An 11,728-nucleotide genomic window follows, 5' to 3' on the forward strand; every position below is an offset into this window, starting at 1 on the left:
ATCACCACTGACTGTGTATGCACTCCTCTGGAGCCACAAGTTCATAGAGTCAGAGTCCCAAGCTGTTGCTGGTACTGCTGATTATCCTGTAGGAGGTGCTTTTGTCATGACAGGACTTTCTTTGTAGAGAGCAACACAGATGAGACTAGCCCCAGCTCTCCCTTCCTCACTATCTTGTTGTGAAAGTGAGTTCACTGTTTTTCTAAGGTATTCTAGGTAGTTGTTTTATGAATAAGTAATTGGTTCTACATATATTTCAGATTTTCTCTATTCTTTCCCAAATGAAATCTGTTTTGTCTGGGGGAGACAATGGCTGTAATTGGGTGGAAAGTTTCAGATTTCGGTATGTTTCATGCAGAGCTATAATTATTACTTACTGATGGGTACTTCAGACACTTTACCTTGGGGTGATGCTGCAAGACAGATGCTGCAATGATCAGATCTATGAACTGTTTGTCCTCAAATTATACTACCAATTTTGACCAGCAGAGACATGTATGCATAAGGAATTAATGTGCTGACTACTTTATCACTGATTTCCCATCTGTCAGTTTACCAGAGTGCACACGCCCAATCAATCAATAACTGATTATTAGAGATCTGATATCCCAGATTGTGATGTGTGATGTGTTACGGTCTCTGCTGAGTCTTCCCACCTACATTGTGAAATTCATCCCTCTTGCTGATGTGTCGGGGTGTTTGCACCTTCTTTGGAAGACGGTTTTCTCTTTCTCAAGTCAGTCCACACTTGGGCAAAGCTTTGTACCAGGTGCCAGGGCAATGTGCCATTTACATCTTGTCACTTCTTGGATTTGATTTGTAAACCACACTGGTTTAATCTGCCAAACTGTTCTAGTTCAGATTAGTGATGCTTTTTGAAAGCAAATCTGATCATCTCTGTTTATAGCATTTTCTCTCATGCTTGGGAGTTGTTTTAGAGCTCATTAATTGAATTTATTTCAGATGAAACTGTGCTGGAAAACACTGTCTTGGAATGCAGGCACCAAGGGTGTTCAGTCCAAAGGCAAGACCAAAGGTAGACTGAGGTAACACCCCTTTCTACCCCCCAAAGACACGTGGCATCGACTTCAGTTGTTCAGTTCTGTAGTTTCATTTCTGTTCTGCCACATGACTTAATCACAAAGATACAAGCGCTGTGCAGCAGCCTGGCGTCCTTACTTCCTGCTGATGTGCATGAGTGCTAAAAGTCTGTACCAGAATTCTGTGAGCTACCTGTATGGAGTCAATCACAGAATCATAGAACAGTTTGGGTTGGAACGAACCTTCAAAGGTCTAGTCCAACACCCCTGCAATGAGCAGGGACATAGAATCATAGAATAGCTAGGGCTGGGAAGGACCTTAAGGTCATCTAGTTCCAGCCCCCCTGCCATGGGCAGGGACATCTTGCACTAAACCATCTCACCCAGGGCTTTATCCAACCTGGCCTTGAACACTGCCAGGGATGGAGCATTCACAACCTCCCTGGGCAACCGATTCCAGTGTCTCACCACCCTAACAGGAAAGAATTTCCTCCTTATATCCAATCTAAACTTCCCTTGTTTAAGTTTTAACCCGTTACCCCTTGTCCTGTCACTACAGTCCCGAATGAAGAGTCCCTCCCCAGCATCCCTATAGGCCCCCTTCAGATACGGGAAGGCTGCTATGGGGTCTCCACGCAACCTTCTCTTCTCCAGGCTGAACAGCCTCAACTTTCTCAGCCTGTCTTCATACAGGAGGTGCTCCAGTCCCCTGATCATCCTCATGGCCCTCCTCTGGACTTGTTCCAACAGTTCCATGTCCTTTTTATGTTGAGGGCACCAGAACTGCACACAATACTCCAGGTGAGGTCTCACAAGAGCAGAGTAGAGGGGCAGGACCCCCTCCTTCGACCATCCTTTTGATGCAGTCCAGGATACGGTTGGCTTTCTGGGCTGCAAGTGCACACTGCTGGCTCGTGTTAATTTTCTCATCGACCAAATGCGACATCTTCAATTAGATCAGGTTGCCCAGAACCACATCCAGCTTGGCCTTGAATCTCTTCAGGTATAGTGCATCCACCGCCTCTTGGGGCAACCTGTGCCAGTATTTTACCACCCTGACTATAAGGAATTTCTTTCTCTCTTCCAGCCTGACTCTCCCCTCTTTCAGCTTAAAACCATTATTCCTTGTCCTGTCACAACAGGCCCTGCTAAAAAGTCTTTCCCCATCTTTCTCAAAGGCCCCTTTTTAAGAACTGAAAGCCTGCAATAAGGTCTCCCCAGAGTCTTCTTCAGGCTGAACAAGGCCAACTCTCTCAGCCTTTCCTTACAGGAGAGGTGTTCCATCTCTCTGATTATTTCTATAGCCCTCCTCTGGACCCTATCCAACAGGTCCGTAGCGTCTACCACTTGGCAACCTGTTCCAGTTCCTCACCACCTTCACAGTAAAGAGCTTCTTCCTTATATCCAACCTAAACTTCCCCAGTTAAAGTTTAAACTCATTACCCCTTGTCCTATCGCTACAGTCCCTGATGAAGAGTCCCTCCCCAGCATCCTTGTAGGCCCCCTTCAGATACTGGAAGGCTGCTATGAGGAGGGAGGGCTGTTTATTCTAGTATCAACGTGTTGGAATTTGCTGAGAGTACAGTACACTTTCCCCAGTGCTTGTGCTGCCAACTCTGTTGCCATGAATAGGGTACACCCAGGCTACGTCTTCATCAACAGCCCGAATAAGAAATGCCTGAAAGAATGTGGAGGCAGATGAAAGCCTGAGTTCAATCAGAAATGTGCCTACTTCTTGGAAAGATTTTTCTGCAGGCTGCTTCCTTTTGGGTATTCCTGGTGTGCGTATTTTGAATATTGGTGGAAATACTTAACAGTTAAAAGCACATAATGAATGTGGGTAGTCAATCTTAAGCACAGCCAATAGCAATTTGTTTTGATCCTATATCAGATCCGCTGTATTGAGAGAGTTACCAGCCTCCCTGGTGAAAACAAACAAACAAACAACCCTGCTCCCCCCTCCTAGGGGTACCAACAGGATTTCTGGCTATCCCAGCTGTGTTTCTGTTCTGAAGGTCTGTGAGCAGCATGATTGTCTTCTGAACATACTTCTGTCAGACTTGCTAGAGTAGGTCAGGACTTCTCAGTTGATGCAGATTTTGCAAAATATGCCTACAAAGGCCTTGTTCTGCTGGCTTGTGATGACCTGCCAACAGCAATGAAGACAGGTTTTGGAACACAAACAGTATAATGGGGTTTTATGCATAGTTACTTGGGGAAAGTCACGGTTGCTTTTCATTACACCAAGTGATGTGGTTCAGACACTATGTACATTCTTTGTTCTTACCATTTTGGTATAGTCATCTGTACTTTGCAGATGAACAGGAAAAACAGTGGAAAAGTTCATGCCTCTGGCTGTGGATATTGTTCATTATCATGGTTGCCTTTATAAATTTCACACCTCTGCTGGGAATGTATGGGTGTATATTTGCATATGCACTCACTAACCATTGAGTCACCTTTTTTCTATTAGGCACTTTGCGTAAGCATTCATACTTACTTTGCTAGCTTTTCCCGTCAAGGTACAGTATATAGACTGTTTGGTCTTTTTCTTAATACAGGCCTTTTATCTTTCATTTACTTCAGAAGCTTGGCTTCCATTATTAACTGGTACCAATCCATGGAATTTCCTCATTGAGAGCCTTTTAAGAATATTTCATGGTTATAATCACAGTTACTGTTTAATCTTAAAGAGGTGAATAATGAGGGCACTGGAGTTTGTGTTGCTTATCTATCTTTAGTCTAATTACAACAGTGAGCATTGTATCATGTCTCAAATGTTAATATGTGCAGAAACATTTAGAAGCAAAATCCCATGCTTATCTGAATTGTGAATATAATCTCAACTTTTGCATTAGATATCCAGTTGTATGCTTATCACTTGGCTTTCCTCTGAGCCAAAATCCTGGAAAGTGCAAAACACCTAAACAGAGATGTAATGACACTTTGTGTTATGACTGCTGCATCTTTCAGAAACACATTGCTAATGACTGTAGGATACATGCTTGTATTAGTGCAAAGTATAGACTTTATGAAAACTGCACATTGGCTCAGTAATTCTGGCATTCATTCAGCTGCTGTTGCTTTCTGAAATGCCATGTGCAAGAGTCTTGAGCTTTCAAAGCTCGACAATGATGAATGAACCATTATATTTAAGGTGCAAGATAGATGATTCATGTCCAGACATACCATAGAATCCTAGAATGGTTTGGGTTGGAAGTCTAGTTCCAACCCACTTGCCACAGGCAGGGACACCTTCCACTAGACCAGGTTGCTCAAAGCCTCCTCCAGCTTGGCCTTGAACACTGCCAGGGATGGAGCAGCCACAGCTTCTCTGGGCAACCTGAGCCGGGGCCTCACCACCCTCAAAAGGAATAATTTCTTCCTAGCATCTTATCTAAATCTAATTCTAAGAAATCTAAATGATGGGAAGAGCCGACTGCTGGTTCTCACCCCAGTTAGGTCCCGGAGTGCTTCTGGGGAGCCTGCTCCCCAGGCTACATAGAACATTCAAAAGCTGCTTGCTTCTGGTTTGGGTGGAAGTTGAGATAACTTTTGAAAGTCAAAAAGCTTTGCCCTAAGATGGCCTTCATGTTTGATAGGGGTTTTTTTATAGATCACCTTCCAGACTGCTGTTAATGATTTAGTTTGGCCTGTACACGCTCCTCTGAACCTACATCTACATTGCACAATGGGCTGCTTTGATTTGGCTCAGTATGTATCGCCTCTGTCAGGTCATGGGGTGTATCTAAAAATAAATGAGGCTCTTGTTTAAATTACAGTAATTCAACTAAGATTTTTCTAGTGTCTTAGTTTCAGAGTAGAGGAGGATATAGACTTCAGTTTATACAGGTTTTTTTAAACAACATACCAGGGACGCTTTCATACAGTGGGCGTGAATAATTATGTGTTCTTTTTAGGTTTGTTACTTTTCCTGGATACCAGTCATCCACCAGTGCATTAACCATATTGGCTCTTTCATGTAATTTATGTAATAACTTGGTGTTGTTTAGTTTGAGTGAACTTTGTGAAGATAATACCAGCAGTTCAGCACATAACAAAAGAGTGAGCCTAAAGAAGTATGAGTCAAAACCTGCGTCTTGCCAGATTTCCTGATGCAATTTTTCCTAAGAATGCAGGCCGTTCTGTTCAGAGGCTTGCATGATTCGGAGCCTGTTGTGATTTGGATATGGTTTATGGACTTACATATTTCAGGGAGAATTGTGCTACAGTAAGTGAGATACGTATAATCAAATTACTTCCTGTTGCTTGGAATTATTTTTAATTTGGGAGCAATGCAGAAAAATCCATGTCAGTAGCAATCATCTCGGGCAAGGCAGCACTATAATTACATTCCATTTGCTTCTAGTTCTGGGTTGTATTTTTAGAAGCCTGGCATAAACTTTCGAACTTTCTCTTCATAATGTGGAGTATTTTGTATAAATTCTTTTCTATCTTTACATCAACATTTTCTGGGATAAGATAATTTAAAATAAACTGTTAATGCTGATTGCTAGGTACTGTTAAATGTGGAGAGCCTCGGGATCAGAGAAATCCTTTTCAGTTGTTGGAGCCCACACACCTGGGGGAGGGCAGAAGGAGTACCTCCTAGGTGGTACTCCTTAATGGGATGCAGGGAAAAGCCTTGCGGGATTTTACAAGTATTATAAAATGATATCTTTTGGGAAGAACCAAAGGCGAGGAAATGGAGGAATTGTGGTGGTGGTAACATGGGAAAATAGAAGGATAAAGGAATAAAATGGGAAGTGGAATAAATTGAAAGAAACCAAAACTTCAGTAACTCCCCAAGATTTATGAAGCTTTTGCTATAAATGATCAAGCTGGCAGGGGAAAAAGGGCTTTCTCTTTGTAAGTTGTCTATTTTGTCCAGAAACTATTGTATTTATTTCAAAATCATCACAGAATCACAGAATGGTTTGGGTTGGAAGGGATCCTAAAGATCATCTTCTTCCAACCCCCTGCTACGGACAGGGACACCTCCCACTAGACCAGGTTGCTCAAAGACCCATCCAGCCTGGCCTTGAACACTGCCAGGCATGGGGCAGCCACAACTTCTCTGGGCAACCTGTTCCAATATGGTAGCCAAAGAGAAATTTTAGGAACACTTGGATGTCGTATGGTTCCTCGGTGATTTAAGGCTGACAGACTCCTTATCCTTTATGCCCCTTATTGGTAGAATGGGGTGCATCAAAGGAATGAAAGCCTGGGATAAGTCTGGATACATGAAGGTACCGGGATCAAAAGGGCTCATTAATTAATGTCTTGTTCACCCTGCTGATTTGTTGATTCCAGGTGTTTTGTTTGCTGGGTATCTTGGCAATATGTGACATGTTGCCAATATGTAATGTGATGTGACTATTTTAATGTAACATTGTTATATATATGAAATTATATGCATATGTGAAACACTGTAGTGTAATGAGGTTATTTCCCTCCATTTTGAAAGTGAAGTGTTTTGAAAAAAGAAATAAAAAAAAAAAAAAGGAAAACTGATTTATTTTTTTGTTTTATTACTTTTTTTTCTCTGAAAGCTCTGGAAGAAAGCTACTTCTAGTTAAAAAAGAAAATACAAACCCAAAGAACTGATGGCTATCCTTTTGCCTTTGCACTGTTTTTAGTCTGATGTTTCTGTTTTTAGCTTTTCAATGAGTTATTCAAGAATAATGCAAACCGGTCTGAGAATACAGAAAGACGACAAAATCAGAACTACTTCATGGAAATGATGACTGTAGAAGGGGTCTATGACTATTTAATGTATATCGGTAAGAAGTGATTTCTCTTAATTATGCTTCATGCTAAATAAGAAGTTCATGTTCTTTGGTAAGAAATAAAATTCCATTGTAGCACCCATTCAGCACTTGCAAGCTTAACAATATACAATTTAGGAACAGTCATTTTTTTAAAAAGACTTCATTGCTGTGCTAAAATCTCATAATCTATCATTCATTATTCCTCAGTTGTTTTATCTCTTTTTGTTCCTTATCTCAGAGTACGAGCTATGGGAGTAGGACCCTTCCCTTGTCTCGGATGTGCCTAGGTTGCTTGTATGCTTTGGTAGCTAATTAATAAAAATAGCTAAGGGAAGTAGGAAGTATTTGATAAGCAATCTGGAGAATGCTGGGTTTTTTTTGGTGTTGCACTAACAATACTAACATTTACTTTCTTGTTTGCAGTCTTTCTTTTTTCTTTTGAGTAAGTGATTTCTTTGTCATCAGTATTAGGAGAACCTGATAAACGTGTGTCACTGTAACTTTGCAGGTAGGGTAGTTTTCCACATTCCTGACTGGCTGCATCATCTCTTGATGGGAGGAAGAATTCTCTTCAAAAATACATTGGAACTGTACACAGACTATTACTTGCATTGTAAGTTAGAACAGCTATCTGAGGAGCACCGGATGGTTTCTCTGATAACACTGCTAAGAGGTTCGTAAAAATTACATCTTTGATGTGAAAATAAGTGCTTTAGTTTGATATTTGAGATCACTTCTGTTATGTTTCCAAGGACTAAATTTTGCAATGCTTGAGGAAGCAAATGAAATCTTAAAAATCAAGTGGCCTCTAAAGAGATTCCAAAAGTTTGTTGTGGAAAGATGCTGAGTCAGCTATGTTATCTGTCAGTGATGATTACAGAAAAATGTATTATGAATAGTAACATTATCTCACAACTATAGGAAAGTGTTATCTGACTGCATTCTCATCTAAACAACACATCTGGCCAAAGCTCTGGTATCCTGACAGCTCTGTCCTTATCAAGCCAAAAAGAGCACTTGTGAAAGACAAAAAAGGAACAGGAATAAGTCTTTCAGAGCCTAAAACCTGAGTGCCTTGTATTTCTGATGAAGAGCATTTCTCATTCATATGTAAATCTGAAATTTTTGTTAGTTCAAGATAGTGGGTTTGCACAAGGTGTATACGTATTGCTTATAGTTTTGAAAGTATAATTTAAATTGTAAGTATGGAGATCATAAAAAACCCAAAACTATAATTGATTTAAACCTAGAACATAATGCTGTAAAAATATAAAAAGAGTGGAAACAAACTGGGAAAAGATGGTTGTCTTCCAAACAGGAGAGGTATTCCGGATTCTATCAGCTTAATGTAAGCGAAAGGCTATTACCTGGCAAGACTAGAATTCCCTTCCAGTCAAGACCATACAAAAAAGAAGCTCAACTCAGAAGCCATAATCCAAAAGATATTTTAGATGGCAGTGATACATAAGTGCCTAAAAGGGAGGGTTTTTAATGTGTCTTCGCTGCAGATGCCGTGTTCTGTGAGAATACTGAACCTCGCTCTCTCCAGGATAAACAGAAGCGAGCAAAGCAGACTTTTGAAGAAATGATGCGATACATTCCAGGTTCTGTATTTCATGGCTCTCTGTGTGAATATGGTTAATTATTCAAGCAGATATACAACCCAAATACAGTCACAGAGCTTTCCAAATCAAAAAATACTTACGCTGCTAAGATTTGACTAAAATACTAGGGGTAAAAATTCCAGACTTCAGTTCCATCACTTAAGTGTTGCTGACTAAGGTTGTAGCATAGTGATTAATAAGGACATGATGGAAATCAAGAGCATTACAAATGTACTTAATACCATAATTTTTCAACTTTAGAATGCTCCTATGGTTTGTATTTTATCCAGATGAAAACTGGGTTGAGAAAGACACGCTGTAAAGTTGGAAGACAAATCTGAGCTATCCTTACACTCTCTAAACCAGGGGCCCATTTGCTAAGTTATTCAGAGTGTAATAAAAAGAAATCAGTTTGTGATTTATCAAAGGATGCATTAGGAAATACACTGATATTATAAAAAGTGTAGTAACTACTTAGGTGTGCAGCCCTGAAAGAAAGGGAGGAATAAAGGTGGAAGCAAAGGAGCGTTTGTTTTCCATGTACTGCTTTAGGTGGATAAAACTTGAACTTTCTATAATTTAAGCTTTATTTCTTTAAATTACTGGAGCTCTGTAACTGCCTTGTATAGCTGTTTTGCTGTGCTTCCTAATGACTTACGTTATTTCTTGTTGGTATCTGGTCTAGATTTAATAGGCAAGTGTATTGGGGAAGAGGCTAAATACGAAGGCATCAGGCTTCTGTTTGATGGAATGCAGCAACCAGTGCTCAACAAACAGGTAATTTGGAACATGTGAGAAACCTGCCTTTTAGCTCAGAATTTCCTGAGTGAATATATGGCTCAAGCAGAGGAGTGAGCTCTAATTCAGAGTTAAAATAAAACCCAGCAGTTTTACCTTGGAGTGTTCTTTATTTTCTTTATTTTCTTTATTTTCTTTCAGTTAACTTATGTTCTGCTGGACATTGGGATTCAAGAGCTCTTTCCAGAGCTAAGTAAGGTAATGTGCTAACTCTGTTGAGGACCTGCAGAATTCTTCAAGCTGCTAATGAGTCTTGGTTGTTGGTGTATTTTTGCTGCTGCTCCCTTTTAATACTAATTGTAAATTTGGTGGGAAATATGTGTTTTATTAAAGTATTAAAATCATCAAAATCTGGATTCTACATTTTTGTTGATTAGCTCTTTCCAGATCAGTTTAGGCCCATTTGTCTCACATACAGAAAGTGTCAGTTTCCTTTCAGTAGGCTTGGACAGGGCAATAAGTAGTCAGGATCTTTGTGCCTTTCTCTTTGATTAATTGTCTCCATTTTTTTGCTGAATTGTATTTCAACGCATTTCCTGCTTTAGGAAGTGAATTCCAGATGCAGAGCCCAGGTTGAGCTTCAGCATTTTTCTTAAGAATATTTGGCAGGAGGGCTTCTTACCTCTAATTTAGTCACTGCAGTGTTGACTCCAACTACACAGATAAAGAATTCACACAGCACAAAGTGCTATATAAATGCATATCACTAGGTTTGTGATCCATGTGGTATTTGTACTTACGTATATAAAACCTTCACTGAGTTTTATATAGTAATTTTACTGTGTGGTCTCCATGGTAAGCAGGAGATGTTAGCTAGTTAACTAGATTTAAAAAAAAAAACAAATAAACCCCTCACTTAGAATAGATGTTCATTGCATGTGCCCTGTGTCTGAGGATTGCAGAGTGCCAGCAGCCATTTATTTTGGATGATAAACAGAAACTAATGGTGGATGTCAGAACAAGCTGGGGCACCTTCCATTGTTCTCGCTGAAATGAGGCCTGCTTAGCAAATCTAACCTACTTTGTGCACCATCTCTATAGCTGCCTCCTCGCCTCAGTGTTCAAACAGTTAAAAACAAAAGAAGACCCAACCAACCAAGGAGGTAGCTTGGAGACTTGTGTGCTGCAGGAAGTACCTGACTTAGCCCTTAGCTGTTTTACTCTGCTGAGCTGTTTTGTGTCTCAGCAGCTAATAATACATATCTATGAGCATCGGCTTTGTTCAGTTGATGCTGAAGAAACTAAAGGCTTGGCATGTTAGGCATTTAAATAGTCTTTAAAGCACTGATCAGGCCCAGAGGGTGGTTATCAGTGGAATAAAGTCTAGTTAGACACCAGTAGTTAGGGAGGTATCCCGGGGTCAGTTCTAGGTCCAGTCCTGTTTAACATCTTTGTTAATGATCTGGATGATGGGGCAGAGTGCAAGCTGCTGCTAACACAGAACTGTGTACTTCAGCATGTAAAGGGGAAACTGGGCATCCTGGAAGTCTTTGTTTCGGGCACTCCTCTGTCAACAGGGGAAACAGCAATGGGAGAGGTGGGAAAAATTCAATTAGTCAACCTGCTTCCCACTCTTGAGATCTGATGATACCTTGGAGGTCTATCCTGATACGTGTACCAGTGCGGATATATACTGGATCACGCAATAGATGCTATGTTTAATGTCAGCGTGTGTAAGTGAACAAGCTTTAAAGACAAGAGCTGAAAAACACCTGTGATGAGTTTTGTCTTTGGTGTAATATACAGCCAGTCCCTACGAAGTCCGTCAGGCAGGATACAAGAAAAAGGGACAGCTGAGAGAGGAGAAGCATTCCTAGCTGAGCAGGGAAAGAAATCCAGTTGAAAAAAGACCATGTCAATGCCATTTCCAGAGCAGAGAATTGCAGTGTTTAGAAGACTGTGTGTAGCAGTTAGGATTGCTGAACTAGTTAGAACATCCCAAGAAGGAACAAAATACTTATTTTGAGAAATAGTATTAAAAACTGCAGGCAGGTGCCTTTCTCTTAACTCTGCTTTCAAGTGGATGTTTTCAGATACCATTAATCATTGCAGCTGAGTTTAGTTATTTTATGTAAATATGCATTTTCAAACTTCATAAGTTGTTTTTTCCCTCCATTACTGCTTAACAGGGTCCGAAGGAAGGCAGCTCTGTGTCATGTTGGATGTGAATGGAGGGACCTTGCTGGACAACCAGTAGAAACACCTGCTGTTCACTGTTGTAATGGACATACGATGTTTTAACTGTGCATTGTACATTTTCTTGTAAATAACCTAAAATTTAAGTTCTAAAAAGATCTCTTTATGCAATAAAGACATTAAAGTTTAATACCAATTACAGGTAAATACTATATCTGTACTTTTTAATTTAAAACTATTTAGCTGTTACCAGTAAAAGTCAAACTCATTTCCTCAAAATCTCTTCATGTGAAATTACAGGATGACATAAGACAGCCGGGAGAGCAGCCAACGTATGCTTTGCTAGAAGAGCAATTGCTGTTGTTTTTCTTCAGGGATA

The 11,728-nt window shown here is 40.2% G+C and overlaps 1 protein-coding gene across 3 annotated transcripts in view; it reads left to right on the top strand.

Annotated features, from left to right (window-relative positions):
• The window catches only part of SNX14 (sorting nexin 14), a 56,252-nt gene extending 44,707 nt beyond the window's left edge, over window positions 1-11,545 (top strand). For all 3 annotated transcript variants that reach the window (XM_065681303.1, XM_065681304.1, XM_065681305.1), the window contains 6 exons: window positions 6,700-6,823; window positions 7,320-7,484; window positions 8,320-8,415; window positions 9,101-9,192; window positions 9,355-9,411; window positions 11,343-11,545. In XM_065681303.1, the coding sequence (XP_065537375.1) occupies window positions 6,700-6,823; window positions 7,320-7,484; window positions 8,320-8,415; window positions 9,101-9,192; window positions 9,355-9,411; window positions 11,343-11,381 (573 nt within the window). In that variant the 3' untranslated portion in view covers window positions 11,382-11,545. The remainder of the gene's footprint in view (window positions 1-6,699; window positions 6,824-7,319; window positions 7,485-8,319; window positions 8,416-9,100; window positions 9,193-9,354; window positions 9,412-11,342) is intronic.
• The last annotated feature ends 183 nt before the right edge of the window (window positions 11,546-11,728 follow it).

The sequence above is a fragment of the Lathamus discolor genome, chromosome 5, assembly GCF_037157495.1.
Source record: "Lathamus discolor isolate bLatDis1 chromosome 5, bLatDis1.hap1, whole genome shotgun sequence".
Classification (NCBI taxonomy): domain Eukaryota; kingdom Metazoa; phylum Chordata; class Aves; order Psittaciformes; family Psittacidae; genus Lathamus; species Lathamus discolor.